The 17,647-nt window shown below is 36.2% G+C and overlaps 2 protein-coding genes across 3 annotated transcripts; both read right to left on the reverse strand.

The window, feature by feature from the left end:
• Window positions 1-1,705: 1,705 nt before the first annotated feature.
• On the reverse strand, window positions 1,706-10,261 carry LOC148584249 (receptor-like protein 49). Its single transcript, XM_088519196.1, has 2 exons — window positions 9,729-10,261; window positions 1,706-4,895 (listed from the first exon to the last, which is right to left on the reverse strand). The coding sequence occupies exons 1-2, from the start codon at window positions 9,836-9,838 to the stop codon at window positions 1,994-1,996; spliced, it is 3,012 nt and encodes a 1,003-aa protein (XP_088375322.1). The 5' UTR covers window positions 9,839-10,261; the 3' UTR covers window positions 1,706-1,993.
• Window positions 7,882-14,435, reverse strand: LOC132163950 (receptor-like protein 6). Of its 2 annotated transcripts, none has more exons than XM_088519194.1 (2): window positions 11,142-14,435; window positions 7,882-8,176 (listed from the first exon to the last, which is right to left on the reverse strand). In XM_088519194.1, the coding sequence occupies exon 1, from the start codon at window positions 14,233-14,235 to the stop codon at window positions 11,170-11,172; it is 3,066 nt and encodes a 1,021-aa protein (XP_088375320.1). In that variant the 5' UTR covers window positions 14,236-14,435; the 3' UTR covers window positions 7,882-8,176; window positions 11,142-11,169. The 2 variants fall into 2 exon arrangements, with proteins under 2 accessions (XP_088375320.1, XP_088375321.1); XM_088519195.1 differs by lacking the exon at window positions 7,882-8,176 and adding an exon at window positions 10,627-10,866.
• Window positions 14,436-17,647: the final 3,212 nt, after the last annotated feature.

Here is a 17,647-nt window from a genome sequence, read left to right on the forward strand (position 1 = left end):
AATTATGTCATGAACGCTACCAAAGAATCCTATTTCCTTCCATAAACATTAATGGCATCAACGCCCGCAACCAAAGCCACTGACCAGAAAAACTTGGAACCAAGACTTACAAAATTCCAACTTCTCCAAGAAATAAAGAAGACAGAGCAACGAGTTTTGCCCATCAACTGACTCTGGTGGACAATCAATCCTCTGCAACCAGATTGATGATGTGACACAAGAGGGGCCATTTAAGAATTATCTCAAGGTGTTGGGGGATGAAGAAGTCGACACTAGAAAGACAGAGAAACACTTTTGAGCAAGAGACTGCTTAGAGGGAAAAAAAAAAAAGCAGGGAAATTTTTTGAAGGATATTAGGTGTTTGATGAGCCAACATATATATAATAATAATAATAATAATAATAATAATAATAATAATAATAATAATAAAAAACAGGGGAAAAAGACATGAATTCCTTCTATATACAATGTTTGATGAGCCAACTGTGATCATTTGATAATTAGGTGTTTGAAATTCTTAAGAGGCTGTATTAGCTGCCGTCAGTTAGGTTATGTCTTTGTTTTCCTAATGAACAAGTTTTTTCTTTTTCTTTTGAGGAGATTCATCTAAAACTGAATAGCCTCACATGCAATACTTTCTCAATCCAATGGTCTGATCGATTCAAACTAAATAAAGAGAACAAGATTAGTGGAGCCAGAAACCATTTTCATTCATACATATAGGATTCATCCTCATATGCTTTCCAAGCACAAGCAAAACAAAAATAAAGCACTGAAATAGGAAAAAATAATTAGAATTAAAAGAGGTACACTGGTAATCATCTTGATTAACAGCATCACAAAAGTACTGAGCGTGTATATCAGCAACTGAACATAACTGCCACTGGAGAGGCCTTACAGACTTCAGCAAACTTCCTCCAAAGGAAGCTCATGGAGTAACATATCTCTACAAGTGAGTGTATATTGGAGCAAGTCAGTATCAACCAAAAGCTACTTTACACTACTTAACTGAATAATTGCAAAATGAAGCATGAATTTCAACTCAAACACATTATAATGTCATCCAAGACCACTTCCAATACCATCTAAGAGAAAACACTATTCAATTATTGATCATTTTAATACCCTTCAAAGATATGCAAGTAATGGAGTTGTCCTTTAAGTCAAAAGTCATTTTCACCTATGCCTCTCTAAATCTGCTCTTCTATTAAAAGTGTTTGGATAAATTTCACACACAGCACTTGGGGAAGATTTTCTTCATCGTCATAGAAATTGATAAGTCTAATATCTAGCCCTACAGCTTCTCGATCTAGTCCTTTCACAAAGCCTTTCTCCTGCAGAAAAATGACTTCTGCAACAGGAGGTCTAAAACATATATAGGGTCTGCAGATTTATTAAGTAAAAAAACATTTCTAACTTATATCATTCATTTGGCTTCAAAGCCACTGTAGATCTTCTTTAAGTTCAAATATGAGTTGCACATTGAGATGACTTTTGAAACTAACCATAGTCCCTATGGAAAAGAGGATGTGAGCACAACAGATGGTGAGCAAACATAGAACACAATCTAAAGTTAGGAGTGTAGATAAAATTCCTTTCCATTTCCATACTTCTAGACAAAATATTCTAGACCCAAAAGATTTGCTTACTAAACCATTATTCATTTCTCTTTCCAAAAACTGAATTTGTCTCAAACAATTGGATAACCCCAGCTGCCAACAAATCCCAATACAGACATGCACCAAATGAGTAAAATATATCCAGACATCAAATCTATACAGCTATACAAGACAACCGTAATACAAACAAAACCACACCAGAAGAGTTCTGCTGGTGTTGCCATGTAAAGTTAAATTTTCCATTGGAGTCATACCTTAAGAAAATGACAGCATCCAATCACGTGCATCCATTTTTTCATTTTGATTTATATTGAAACTGAAAAAGCAAGTGTTTATCATGACAAACCTGGAGGTGTTGTGCCTCAAAACTGAAACTAGCGCCTCGGCTCCTGATTGCGGAATGCTCGTCTTTGACGATGTTCGTTTCGGAGATACAGTTTAGGGAAGATCCTAAAACCAATGTCATCAACATGTTTATAGTACCATATCTTCCATTTCTTCCAAAACATAAGAGGCCCAATTATAATTCCGAAGCCAAAAACAAATCCTAGTTCAGCGCTTATATAATTCCACTCAATCACAGTCCCAGAATTGGAATGAGATTCTTCATATGCTGGAGGTGACAACCGTGGCTCCTCATGTGAGCACTGTGATTTCAAAGGGAAACCACATAATCTTTCATTTCCTTTGAAGCAATTTTCTGAAAATGTAGCAAATTGCTTGATGAATGGAATCTGTCCCACCAATTGGTTGAACGAAAGGTTGAGGACCGAAAGGAAAATAAGACCATTTGCGAGTTGCATAGGAATCTCTCCGGTAAGCTTGTTACTTGACAAGTCTAGTGACTCAAGATGACTCAATTTCCCCAGAGATGCAGGGATTTTGCCCGTGAAAGCATTATGTGACAAGTTGAGATTATATAACAGGGTGAATTCCCCAATTTCTTCAGGTATAGCACCTTCAAAGTTGTTGCAAGAAAAATCAATGGTGGTGAAAATATTTAGAATCTTCACAAGTTCCACCTCTAAACCTTTGGTGATAACTATTACCATATCTCGATAATAAAAACTACCAATATTAACTTGGATGTGATTGAGCTCAGAGGTTGCCTCATGTGCATTATCCATCACTGCCATCCAAGTAGAAAGGAGTATTATTGGAAGTTTACCAGTAAAATTGTTTGAGGCTACATCTAGGATTTGAAGCATCGGCCAAGGGACATCAAGCTTTGGATGAGCAATGAGCCCGTAAAATTTGTTAGATCGCAAAATAAGAACCTTCAATATGGTTATTCCGTTCAAGTAAAATGGGAAGGTATCCTCAATGTGGTTGTTCCCAACATCCAAGACCTCCAAAGAATGGCAATTCGCCAAAGATTTTGGTAACTCTCCTTCGAGATGGTTTTCATTGATAACTAAAGTTTGAAAATAACAAGACTCTGGAAATGTATCAGGAATTGTACCACTGAGATTGTTTCTCCTTAAACTCAACACCTGAAGAAGAGTCCCACTCATCTCAATCAAGCATTGAGGAATTTTGCCACTAAAGTAATTATCAGACATATCGAGAAATCGAAGATACGTAGCATTGCATATCGATACAGGGATACTCCCATATAATTTATTGCTTGAAATAGAAAAGAATTGTGTGGAATCAAGGGACTGGCCAATGCTAGCCGGTATGGCAGAATGGAAATTATTCATCGAGAAATCCAAGTAGCTCACAAGTGGGAGAACTGGGAGTTGACCATGGAACTGGTTGGAGCGAAAGTCTAGATATCTTGCAACAGGAAGAGAAAGATTAAGGATAGGCCCTTCGAGAGTCACCAAGAGGTTATAAGAGAGATTTAGAAATCTAAGTTGAGGAAGTTTCCAGATCCAGTTGGGCATCTCTCCATAAATCTGGTTTTTTGAAAGGTCTAAAGAGTATAAACTGGATTGGTTTCTAAGGAAATCGGGGATTTTTTCCAACTTGCTAGAAGCCAAGCCTAAAGAAGCAATTTGGGGGAAAGGGGGTGATGAAAGGTTAAAACCACTATATTCAATCAACAAATTGGAGCCATCAAAGTTGTTTGAAGAAAGTGAAAGGATTTCAAGACCTCGAAGTTCAAAGATAGACATGGGAATTGGACCTTCCAAGTCGTTATTGCTCAAATCAAGTTCTTGTAGCATGTAAGAAGAAATGTTAGAAAATTCTTTGAGTTGACCAGAAAATTGGTTATTGGAAAGTTGTAATACCTGCAATGATGGAAGGGAAAAGAGTGAAATTGGAATATCCCCATTCAGTGAATTGTCACTTAAATCAAGAATCTCTAAATTCAGAAGTTCTGCCCATTGAGTGGAAGCAATCTGACCAGTTAGATTATTGGAAGAAAGGTCTAGTTTGGTTAGATTCTTGGCCATACTAAATACTGGAATTAATCCACTAAACATGTTCGATGACATGTCTAAATAGACCAACTGTGTGAGGTTGCCAATAGAATGTGGCAAAGAACCTTGCAAGTCATTGTATGATAAGTCAAGCGTCTGTAGTGTTGGAATCTGGAAGATCTTTTTCGAAAATTGTCCATTCAACCCAGAAGAGGAGACTTCCAAAGATGTCAAGTTTTTGAAATCTGCAAAACATTCTGGAACTGGAGCAGAAAAGTCGTTATAATTCAAACGAATAATTGAGAGGGACTTAAGATTTCGTAAAGATGAATCAATAGGGCCTGAAAGATTGCAGTTTGACAAGCTCAACACTCTCAAATTTGGCAATGAAGATGATAAGACCTGACACCACTTGTTACCTTGTGCTGATATAGCTACACCATCAAGATAAAGTTCGATAAGCTTTGAAAGGTTCCGAAGAAGCATATTTAAATTTGGTTTCTCAAGATAAAGGCCATTGTTGATAGATAAATCAAGAGTAACCAACCTTGTCAAATGCGAAATTGCAATAGGAATCTGCTCAGCAAAGCCAGCATTGGATAGATTCAAATAACTCAAATTCTTAAGCTTGCCAAACTTTGATGGAATCTGAGAATTGTCGAAGTCGTTAAATGCCAAACTCAGGCTCTGGAGGTGTTGAAGACTGAAGAGGGTGTTTGAATTGTCAAGTCCACCCGAGATGGATTCATTGGTCAGGTCGAGACCAATAACATGTCCCTCATTACAGGTTATGCCTTCCCAAGAACAGCAATCAAAACTTCGATTCCACTTAACAAGTTTTGTGGAAATAGTAGGATCGAATGTAAGGTTGTTCTTAAGTTGCAGCAACAAGGACTTCTGATTGCTACTACATTGGCCAGGCAACCCAAAGACAGAAATGGTGAGGAAAAGTGAGTAAATGGCCATCAAGAAAAGCCACGATAAGACTGCAGGAAGTCTCATTGAAGGCTGCTACAAGAGATAACCTTACAATAATAAAGAATCGAAAGGTTGTTGCCTAATTTCTTTTGAGTGTGATTAAATTTATAGATGGGGGTTGTGGCTCCGAGTAGCTCTGATCATGTGCATGCTGAAAATATAATGGTTCCACTAACACGACTTTTTGATCTGTGACTTTGAGTCGTACGTGGCCGACCAAGAAGAAGAAGTAAGAGAAGATGATCTTATAGATCGAGCTCCATTATTTGATCTTATATAAGTATGAATTTCTTTCAAATTTCTTTCCTTTTTCGAGTGCTTTTTGAGGTTTACTTGGCTCCTGGCAATACGTTTTGAATCGTTGGTCTTCCATTACAAGTGGAGTTGACCCAAGTGGTCAAAAAGTAGAACATTGGGTCATAGAAAACAGAAAAAGAGGAATGTGGAAGACAAGTGGTGGTGGGGAATTCCTACCGGTTCTGGCCCGCACGGCAACGTTTTGGAGAGAAATAAGATACCATCTTATTTATTTCCTTTATTTTTCATCCATAAAGCATTAAAAAAATAATCCTAACAAAATTATCACTTAGTCTAACTTTTCTTATCTAACCTTAACAACATAATGTGACTTCTTATTTATTTCTCATTAACTTTATTTGGATTTATTCTCGGTTAGTTAAGAGTGGTACTCAAAAAGTCTTTACTCATTTTCTCAACATCAATAAAGCATTATACCTCAGGCTTTCAATGGAAGGGTACGTACGTACCATATAACATACAATATGTTAGATATAATTTTAACTCGAAATTGAGTTAGATGGTATGAATTGAATAACATTAAATTTGTTATTCATTTATCCAATATTATCTTATATGAAACCTTATGCTACAGAAATTATATATATGCTCCTTTTTCTATCTTCTTGTCACTATTTGAGGTGTAAACTTGCTATTTAATTTCTATCTTCTTGTCGTATGGTTTTGAGTCCCAATGCTCTCTTTGAGGACGTTACTAGAAATATTGCACCCATTTTACTGTATTTCTGAAATGGTTTTAGTTTCTGGTTTACTGAAATCAAGAAGTTGCCACATAATGAAAGTCTGTCTTTGGTTGATAACTCCTCTGTATTGCATCAATATTATGGCTTTCTGAGTACCAAGGAGTTTATTGCAGATGAATGAGTTTATTCTGAAAACTTGTTGATTGGTTGGCCTTGAAGAAATGAATATCAGCGTTATCAAATGAAGGCTTCATCATGGTAAAACAATACATCCATCCAATTACATGGATCCATTTTTTTTTATTTTGCTGAACAGTGAAACCAAAATGACAAGAGTTAATTAATCATGATAAACTGAGAGACATTGCTCCTCATAGCTATGACTAGTGCCTCGGCCTCGGCATCTGATTTCTATATCTACGTCTTTGATGGTATTCTTTTTCAAGATATTTCAAGATACAATTGAGGGAAGATTCTGAAAAGAATGTGGTCCACATGATTGTAATACCATATCCTCCACCTCTTCCAAAACATAAGAGGCCCAATGACAACTCCAACGCCAATAACAAATCCCAATTAAGCAATTATGTAATTCCACTCAATCATACTCCTATGAATTTCTTCATATGCTGGAAGGGACAATCGTGGCTCCTCATATGTGCATTGTGATTTCAACGGTAAGCCACATAATCTTTTGTTCCTTTCAAAGGAATTTTCCGAAAATGTTGCAAATTGTTTAGTCGATGGAATTTGCCCCCACCAATTGATTGAAGGAAAGGTTGAGAACAGATATGAAAATAAGTCCATCAGCAAGTTGCATAGGAATCTTACCAGAAAGTTCGTTGCTTGACAGGTTTAGTAACTCAAGATTACTCAATTTCCCCAAAGATGATGGAATTTGGCATGTGAAATCATTATGCGACAAGTTGAGAATATATAGCACTTCGAGAATATTTCTTCAGATATAAGACCATGCAAACCGATGCAAGAAAAGTCAATAATGGTGAAGATTGTTGATTCAATTAACAAAAAGGTCAGTAATTAGATATTTCCGGCGTGCAAGTGGTAGCCTTTATTGCCCACCATTTTGTTTTTGTCTGAATAAATGTAGAGATGAGCAGCTCATGGCCGCCCATGTTCAACATCTCACAAACTGAAAGTAAGCTGAAAATATGGCTCCCTTTGTTCAAGTATGGGAAAAAGAGTGAATAATGTTGCCGGCCGGAAGCATTGACGAGGAAAACATGGTAGATATGTCATCAACGCTACCAAAGAATCCTATTTCCTTCCATAAACATTAATGGCATCAACGCCCGCTACCAAAGCCATTGACCAGATAAACTTGGAACGAAGACTTACAAAATTCCAACTCATCTAAGAAATAAAGAAGACAGAGAAACGAGTTTTGTCCATCTAATTAAGACAGCAACAGATGGGTCCAGTTCAGTTAGCTGCAGCTTTAGATGTTGGGGGATGAAGAAGTCGACAGTAGAAAGACATAGAAACACTTTTGAGCTGCTTGGAGGATAAAAAAAAAACAAAAAAAAAAAAAGAAAAAAGAAGTGTGAAATCGCATTATATCATATTTTGAGAGTCCATTGCATATCATTGTAGAAAGACATAGAAAACTGCTTGGAGGAAAAAAAAAAAAAAAAAAACAGGGGAAAAAGACATGAATTCCTTCTATATACAATGTTTGATGAGCCAACTGTGATCATTTGATAATTAGGTGTTTGAAATTCTTAAGAGGCTGTATTAGCTGCCGTCAGTTAGGTTATGTCTTTGTTTTCCTAATGAACAAGTTTTTTCTTTTTCTTTTGAGGAGATTCATCTAAAACTGAATAGCCTCACATGCAATACTTTCTCAATCCAATGGTCTGATCAATTCAAACTAAATAAAGAGAACAAGATTAGTGGAGCCAGAAACCATTTTCATTCATACTGTCATACATAGGAATAAAGCATATGATTCATCCTCATATGCTTTCCAAGGACAAGCAACACTAAAATAAAGCACTAAAATAGGAAAAATAATTAGAATTAAAAGAGGTTCATGTCTATATATGAAGAGGTATGCTGGTAATCATCTTGATTAACAGCAACACAAAAGTACTGTGAATTATGAAGCGTGTATATCAGCAAATAAGCATAACTGCCACTTCAGCAAACTTCCTCCAAAGGAAGCTCTTGGAGCAACATATATCTGCAACTGAGGTGTATATTGGTGCAAGTCAGTATCGATCAAAAGTTACTTTACACTACTTAACTAAATAATAGCAAAATGAAGATGAATTTCAACTCAAACACATTATAATGCCATCCAAGACCACTTCCAATACCATCTAAGAGAAAACAATATTCAATTATTGATCATTTTAATACCCTTCAAAGATATGCAAGTAATGGAGTTTAGTCCTTTCAGTCAAAAGTCATTTTCACCTATGCCTCTCTGAATCTGCTCTTCTATTAAAAGTGTTTGGACAAATTTCACACACTAGCACTTGGGGAAGATTTCTTCATCGTTATAGAAGTTGATAAGTCTAATATCTAGCCCTACAGATTCTCTAGTCGTTTCACAAAGCCTTTCTCCTGCAGAAAAATGACTTCTGCAACAGGAGGTCTAAAACATATATAGGGTCTGCAGATTTATTAAGTGAAAAAACATTTCTAACTTATATCATTCATTTGGCTTCAAAGCCACTGTAGATCTTCTTTAAATTCAAATATATGAGTTGCACATTGAGATAACTTTTGAAACTAACCATTGTCCCTATGGAAAAGAGGTTGTGAGCACAACAGATGGTGAGCAATCATAGAGCACAATCTAAAGTTAGGAGAGTAGATAAAATTCTTTTCCATTTCCATACTTCTAGACAAAATATTCTAGCCCCAAATGATCTGCTTACTAAACCATTATTGATTTATCTTTCCAAAAACTGAATTCATCTAAAACAATTGGACGTTTAACAAATCTAATTCACTAGCACTCACTGCCTTTAGGTTTTCGAAAGATACACAAACTCGGTATCAACGGAAAGATTCGCGCTACAAAACTATATTCACCTAATCAATCCTACAAAGGCTACTTTCAAAAATGCCTAAAAGGACAATGCTAAACGCATGTTTTAGCTAAAAGGTTACATATGCCAATATAATTACACAGGGGTAAGAACAACAGATCTTATGGGGATTAGAATAATGTGCATAATGTGTAAAAATTAAATACAGCTATTGCACTTTTAATTTTTTTTTTTGCATTTTTAAGCAAAAGAGAAGTTCAAACACACTACCAAAGTAGAAACACATACATAGAAGGGATTGGAAGATTCATAAAGTTTGCACTCAAAACATTGTACAAATTTCAATGAATCTACAAGAACATTTCCCCTAGCTGCATCAAAGTCACTGGAACGAATTACTAATTAAAGATACATAATGAATTGTGAATAGACTCGAGACACAGAGTTGAAAACAAATGGTCATAGGAGGCCATTTGATTCAAGGCATCTTGGATTCCTATGGAAGCCCACATGCATTTCTGCAAATAAGATGCTTGCAATGTCGGCATTCCTCATTTGGGTTGCCATGTAAAGTTACATTTTCCACTGGGGTCATACCTTAAGAAAACGCTGGCATCCAAGTACATCCATTTTGTCATTTTGATTTATATTGAAACTAAAAAAGCAAGAGTTTATCATGACAATCCTGGAGATGTTGCCCCTCATAACTATAATCAGTGCTTAAATTGGAGCAACAAGGACTGCTGATTGCCCATACATTGGCCGGACACCACAAAGACAGTAGAGAAGTTGAGGAAAAGAGTGCACATGGGCACCAAGAAGAGCCATGAATTAAAGAAGGGAGTTTTCATGGCTTTTGGCCTGTGGCTCTGAAAGTGTGGAAGAAGAAGAAGTCAGTGACTCCATGTCTGATAGCCCATGCTAATGAATCATATATATATATATACACACACACACATGAGGGTGAGGCAGAGTTAGCTCCTGGCCATACGTTTTTGAAGCATAGGTCCTACGTTCCCAGCAAAGGTGATGACATTGGCTCAGAAGCCAACCACTTCAGTTGACCTGGTCAGTACTGATTCTGACCAAAGGATTAAAGACGTCATCAGGATGATACGTTGTTGTATGGGAATAAGAAGAAAAAGACGAAGAGGAAGAAGAAAGAAGAAAAATGAGGAAATGGAACATTGCCTTAAACGCCAACCACCATGAAATTAACTCAATTGACGAAGAGGGTAGTTATTTCTGGCGTGCAAGTGGTAGCCTTTATTTATCGTCACTGTTATATTTATTGCCCAACCTCTTTTTTGTCTGATTACATGGACAGATGAGCAACTCATGTCCACTCATGTTTGATATTTCACTTAAGAGGCGGCTATCCCAATTTTACAGAAATTAGGCAATTTTAGAGAATGTATCAGGAATTGTACCACTGAGATTGTTTCTCCTTATACTCAACACCTGAAGACTCTCACTCATCTTAATCAAGCACTGGGGAATTGTGCCACTAAAGTCATCAAGCTCTGGATTAGCACTGAGCCCGTAAGATATATTTATTTATTGAGTAGGAATCAGTGTGACAGGCTTTTCAAGCACAAGCACTAAGCAGCAATAAAATAAAGCAATAAATAGGGAAAAATAATTAGAATTCAACGAGATACATGTCTATTGAGAGGTACTCGGGGTAATTATTTGATTCAAAACATGACAAAAGTATTTTGAATTATTAAGTGCCCATCACACATAAATGTGTATAACAGCAACTGAGCATTACAGCCACCAGAGAGGCCTTGCAGACTTCTGCAAACTTCCTTCAGAGTCAACTTGGAGAACATATCTCTGCAATTGAACTCCAGAAGAAAATATGCTTGAACCCCAGCTGCCAACAAATCCCAATACAGACACCAAATGAGTAAAATCTATCCAGACACCAAATCTATACAGCTATACAAGACAGCAGTAATACAATCAAAACCACACCAGCAGAATTCTGCTGGTGTTGCCATGTAGAGATACATAGCACGAATGCTTTGTAAAGTTACATTTGCCATTGGAGTCATACCTTAAAGAAAACGCCAGCATCCAATCATGTGGATCTATTTTTCATTTTGATTTATATTGAAACTAAAAAAGAAAGAGTTTGTAATGACAAACCTGGAGGTGTTGCGCCTCGAAACTGAAACTAGTGCCTTAGCTCCTGATTGTGGAATGCTTGTCTTCGACGATGTTCTTTTCGGAGATACAGTTGAGGGAAGATCCTAAAACCAATGTCATCAACATGTTTATAGCACCATATCCTCCACTTCTTCCAAAACATAAGAGGCCCAATTATAATTCCGAAGCCAAAAACAAATCCCAGTTCAGCGCTTATATAATTCCACTCAATCACAGTCCCAGAATTCGAATGAGATTCTTCATATGTTGGAGGTGACAACCGTGGCTCCTCATGCGAGCACTGTGATTTCAAAGGGAAACCACATAATCTTTCGTTTCCATTGAAGGAATATTCTGAAAATGTAGCAAATTGCTTGATGAATGGAATCTGTCCCACCAATTGGTTGAACGAAAGGTTGAGGACCGAAAGGAAAATAAGACCATTGGCGAGTTGCATAGGAATCTCTCCAGTAAGCTTGTTGCTTGACAAGTCTAGTGACTCAAGATGATTCAATTTTTCAAGAGATGCTGGGATTTTGCCCGTGAAAGCATTATGCGACAAGTTGAGATTATATAACAGTGTGAATTCTCCAATTTTTTCAGGTATAGAACCTTCAAAGTTGTTGCAAGAAAAATCAATGGTGGTGAAGATATTTAGAATCTTCACAAGTTCCACCTCTAAACCTTTGCTGATAACAGTTACCGTATCTCGATAATAAAAACCACCAATATTAACTTGGATGTGATTGAGCTCAGAGTTTGTCTCATGTGCATTATCCATCACTGCCATCCAAGTAGAAAGGAGTATTATTGGAAGGTTACCAGTAAAATTGTTTAAAGCTACATCTAGGATTTGAAGCATCGGCCAAGTATCACCAAGCTCTGGACGATCAATGAGCCCGTAAAATTTGTTAGATCGCAAAATAAGAACCTTCAATATGATTGTTCTGTTCAAGTAAAATGGGAAGGTATCCTTAATGTGGTTGTTCCCAACATCCAAGACCTCCAAAGAATGGCAATTCACCAAAGATTTCGGTAACTCTCCGTCTAGATGGTTTTCATTGATAGCAAAAGTTTGTAAATTACAAGACCCAAAGAATGTATCAGGAATTGTACCACTGAGATTGTTTCTCCTTAAACTCAACACCTGAAGACTCTTACTCATCTTAATCAAGCATTGGGGAATTGTGCCACTAAAGTCATTATCAGACAGATCAAGAAATCGAAGATATGTAGCATTGCATATTAATCCAGGGATACTCCCATTTAATTTATTACTTGAAATAGAAAAGAACTGTGCGAAACCAAGGGACTGGCCAATGCTAGCTGGTATGGTAGAATGGAAATTATTCATCGAGAAATCCAAGTAACTCACAAGTGGAAGAACTGGGAGTTGACCATGGAACTGGTTGGAGCGAAAGTCTAGATATCTTGCCCTAGGAATAGAAAGATTAAGGATAGGCCCTTGGAGAGTTGCCAAGTAGTTATAAGAGAGATTTAGAAATCTAAGTTGAGGAAGTTTCCAGATCCAATTGGGCATCTCTCCATAAATCTGGTTTTTTGAAAGGTCTAAAGAGTATAAACTGGATTGGTTTCTAAGGAAATCGGGGATTTTTTTCAACTTGCTAGAAGCCAAGCCTAAAGAAGCAATTTGGGGAAGCGGGGATGATGAAAGGTTAAAACCACTATATTCAATCAACAAATTGGAGCCGTCAAAGTTGTTTGAAGAAAGTGAAAGGATTCCAAGACCTCGAAGTTCAAAGATAGACATGGGTATTGGACCTTCCAAGTTGTTATTGCTCAAATCAAGCTCATGTAGCAAGTAAGAAGAAATGTTAGAAAATTCTTTGAGTTGACCAGAAAATTGGTTATGGGAAAGTTGTAATACCTGCAACGATGGAAGGGGAAAGAGTGAAATTGGAATATCCCCATTCAGTGAATTGTCACTTAAATCAAGAATCTCTAGATTCAAAAGTTCTGCCCATTGAGTGGAAGTAATCTGACCAGTTAGATTATTGGAAGAAAGGTATAGGTGGGTCAGATTCTTGGCCATGCTAAATACTGGAATTGATCCACTAAACATGTTCAATGACATGTCTAAATAGACCAACTGTGTAAGGCTCGCCATCGAATCTGGAATTGATCCTCTGAAATTGCAATTTGAAAGATCTATTGTTGACAACATTTTAAGGTTGCCAATAGAATGTGGCAAAGAACCTTGCAAGTCATTGTATGATAAGTCAAGCGTCTGTAGTGTTGGAATCTGGAAGATTTTTTTTGGAAATTTTCCATTCAACCCAGAAGAGGAGACTTCCAAAGATGTCAAGTTTTTGAAATCTGCTAAAAATTCTGGAACTGGAGAAGAAAAGTCGTTACCATTCAAACGAATAATTGAGAGGGACTTAAGATTTCGTAAAGATGAATCAATAGGGCCTGGAAGATTGCAGTTTGACAAGCTCAACACTCTCAAATTTGGCAATGAAGATGATAAGACCTGACACCACTTGTTACCTTGTGCTGATATAGCTACACCATCAAGATAAAGTTCGATAAGCTCCGAAAGGTTCCGAAGAAGCATATTTAAATTTGGTTTCTCAAGATAAAGGCCATTGTTGATAGATAAATCAAGAGTAACCAACCTTGTCAAATGCGAAATCGCAATAGGAATCTGCCCTGCAAAGCCAGCATTTGATAGATTCAAATAACTCAAATTCGTTAGCTTGTCAAACTCTGATGGAATCTCTTGAGAATTGTTGAAGTGGTTATAAGCCAAACTCAGGCTCCGGAGATGCTGAAGACTGAAGAGGCTGCTTGAATTGTCAAATCCACCCGTAATGGACTCATTGGTCAGGTCGAGACCAATAACATGCCCCTCGTTGCAGGTTACGCCTTCCCAAGAGCAACAATCAGCACTTTGATTCCAGTTAACAAGTTTTGTGGACCAAGAAGGATCGAATATAAAATTGTTCTTCAATTGCAGCAACAAGGACTGCTGATTGTCGAAACATCGGCTAGACGCCCCAAAGACAGAGATGCAGAGGAAAAGTGAGTAAATGGCCATCAAGAAAAGCCAAAAAAAGACCGGGAGTCTCATTTGAGGGCGTTATATATAAATATAAGAGACGTACAGTTTTACAGTAAAGAATGGAAGAGTTGGTGATATAAGATATTAATGGTGGATTCAGGAGGATATATATAGATGGAGGTCATTGGAGGTCATTGCTTCAGCTAGCCATGGGATTAAACCCATTTACTTTTGGGTTTCGCTCTGCTTTCCGTTGGTCATAAGTGGAGTTGACGCGGTCCGAAATTAGAAGGTTGAGTTTTTCTTTAATTTCACAATATATAAACAATTTATATTATTGAATTTATTTTCTTTATTTTTCATTTATATTCAAATAAAATATGTTCAAATAATTGACTATACTTCCGCCCAAGTCTCCATAGACTTCCTCCCCTCTCCTTATATAAGCTTTATTGATCATTAGTTACAAATAATTGAAACCGCGGGCCCATATTGAAATTAATAGGCAATTTACATGTATAAGACTCAAAGTATGGAATCTTTGTATCAAGAGTAAATTTATTTTTCATTGTCTATCGTCTTTACATTTGAGATAAGCTTCAAAACCCAAAGTAGATGGACTAGCATAACAAATGTGACTTTTTATTTATTTCTCATTGTCTTTCTTTATATTTATTCTCAATAAGCTAAAAGTAAGTGCTCAAAAAGTCTTTAATCTTTCTTTTTCAACTATTGATGCCTAATTTGTTTTTGTGAAATTTATGCAAGGATTGACTTCATGTCATACTTTATTGATTATTAGTTGCAAATAATTGAGATGATGGAGCTTATATTGAACTTAACAAGCAAATTACACATATGCGAGTCATGCGACTTAAAGCATAGAGTCTTTGCATGGAGATAAAAGGGAAAGCTTCACTTAAAATCCTGAACTCTCGAACGTTTTGAGAAGGCCCCCTAAATTTTAAAAACTCACCATTTCACTCTCATAAAATTTCAATTTGATGCAATGTATCCCACTCCATCACTTTTTATATGTTAAAAGTGATAAAATGACAATTATACTCCTAACTTTTTTTAACTTTCAAATTTATCCTTAATTTTAGATTAAAAATTTTAAAAAAATAATAATTTCAAATACGCAAAATGAGGCTTACCTTTTTCCTATTTATTTATGGGTTTCACTTTTCTTTCCGTTGGTCATATATTCAAATAAAATATGTTCATTTTCATTTTTTCATTTTTTTTTTTTAAAAAAAAAAACAATTAAAAGAATGCAAAAGAAAATATAAAGCTATGAAAATTTTGTTTCCACATACATTTTGTCATGTATGTTTGCAAATAGGGGTGTTAAACGAGCAAGCCGTTCGCGAGTGAGATCGGGATCGGCTCGTATAAGCTCGGCTCGTGTCCAACTCGATTATTATATGAGGCGTTTCGTGAACACAAATACTAGCTCAAATATTAAACGAAGCAAGCTCGGCTCGACTCGGTTAGGCTCGTGAGCAGCTCGTATAAGGTTCGAATTGGTAGTTGTTCACATAATTTCTCATATTAATATTAAAAATTGATGATTTTTTTTCCTAATAGCACCATTTTATTATAAAATGATGCATATCTTCTCTCTTCGAAATTAGGGGTGTCAACCTGGTCCGGTTTCCCGGTTTTTGGCCAAAACCGGAACCGAAACCAGGGTACCCCGGTTCTCGGTTTTGGAAAACAGGAACCGGAACCGGGGTCCCAGTTATCGGCTGGTTCCGGTTTTACCCGGTCCGGTAACCGGTTTTTGAAGAAAATTGGTTTTTAGGCTTATTTTAGGTGTTAGGCCTAAAATAAGCCAATTTTTTTTTTTCATAAGTTGGCTCATTTTTTGAAAAAAATCTATTAGTATTTTTATCTAAATTAAAGAGACTTTATTATGATTGTTCCAAATAATTAAAAAATAAACCTAAAAAAGCCCAAAAATCCTAAAAAATCAATGTTTTTAATATATAATTAAAAAATAAACCTAAAAAAGCCCAAAAATCCTAAAAAATCAATGTTTTTAATATATATATATAAACCCGATTCCGGTATTCCCGGTAAAAACCAGGTACCTTAACCGGGGTACCCGGTTTTTGGATTTTTCGTACCGGAACCAGAACCGGGTCCTCAGTTTCCCAGTTCTTGGTTTTCCAATTCTGGTTCCAGTTTCCCAGTAATTTTTGACACCCCTATTCGAAACCAAGTGTCTTGCTGTCTTGACTCAGGCCCCATACTCTGTTAATCAAGTTAAGCAAATGCTCATATGCAAGTTGGCTTATTGATCAGTTTAAGAGTACTTGAAGTTTAAATTTATAATAAAAATAAATAAATTAAATATAAGAGCCAGCTTGACTTATTATGAGCTCGAGCTTGGGCTCGATTTTTTGGCTCGTCCTTGAGCTTGGCTCGAGCTCGAGCAAAATTTAAACGAATCGAGTTCAAATAAGGAAAGCTCGCTCATGCTCAGCTTGTTTACACTCTTATTTGCAAAAAACCATCGAGGAGAAAAACAATTAGCAGATATAATCATCTTGGTTGTCATTATGTCATCAACGTTACTGCATGTCATCATACGAACCAAAGGCATCCACCAGAAAAACTTGGAAAGACAAAGTCTTGTCCCTCCCACCTATCCTTTGAACAAATTTTGTTGCCGTGTACTAGTTTCTAATTTATTTTCATGAAATTTATATAAGAATTGACTTCATGTCATCTAGTACAACGGTGAAAATAAAATTTTAGGTTTCAGAGACAAAATAAAAAAATAAAAAATTAAATTGAGGGCATACAAATTTAATTTTAAAAGGATTATTAGGGTATTTAAAAAAAAAAAAAAAAAAAGTTGTGGAAGACACCCCAAGCCTACATTTATTTCCACCCCTCTCCTTATATAAGCTTTATTGATTATTAGTTACAGATAATTGACACCGCAGGCCAATATTGAAATTAACAAGCAATTTACATGTATAAGACTCAAAGCATAGAGTCTTTGCATCAAGATAAGATTTATATTTCATTGTTTATCGTCTTTACATTTCATATAAGCTTCAAAACCCAAGACTAGCATAACAAATGTGACTTCTTATTTATTTTTCATTGACTTTTTTTGTATTTTTTCTCAATAAGCCAAGAGTAGGTGCTCAAAAAGTCATGGCCCCTTTTTGCCAACTATTAACGCCTAATTTGTTTTTGTGAAATTTATACAAGGATTGACTTCATGTCATGCTTATATGCTTTATTAATTACTAGTTGCGAATAATTGAGATGATGGAGCTCATATCGAACTTAACAGGCAATTAACATGTATGAGACTCAATGCATGAAGATAAAATTTAGGAGAAACTTCACTTTGACTCCCTGAACTTTCGTCAAATTTTACAAACCCCCCCTGAACTTTCAAATCTCTCATTTTGGACCCCTGAACTTTCAATTACTCTCAATTAGAACCCTTTCATTA

Source organism: Corylus avellana, chromosome 8 (assembly GCF_965113065.1).
Source record: "Corylus avellana chromosome 8, dhCorAvel1.hap1.2, whole genome shotgun sequence".
NCBI lineage: Eukaryota > Viridiplantae > Streptophyta > Magnoliopsida > Fagales > Betulaceae > Corylus > Corylus avellana.

Bases quoted from the DNA above. Each gene is read 5' to 3' on its own strand.
- LOC132163950 (XM_088519194.1), bottom strand. From the start codon at position 14,235: ATGAGACTCCCGGTCTTTTTTTGGCTTTTCTTGATGGCCATTTACTCA.
- LOC148584249 (XM_088519196.1), bottom strand. From the start codon at position 9,838: ATGAAAACTCCCTTCTTTAATTCATGGCTCTTCTTGGTGCCCATGTGC. The intron at 4,896-9,728 runs GTCCTTGTTGCT...TGGCCAATGTAG, and splicing joins CAATGTATGGGCAATCAGCA to TAGCAATCAGAAGTCCTTGT.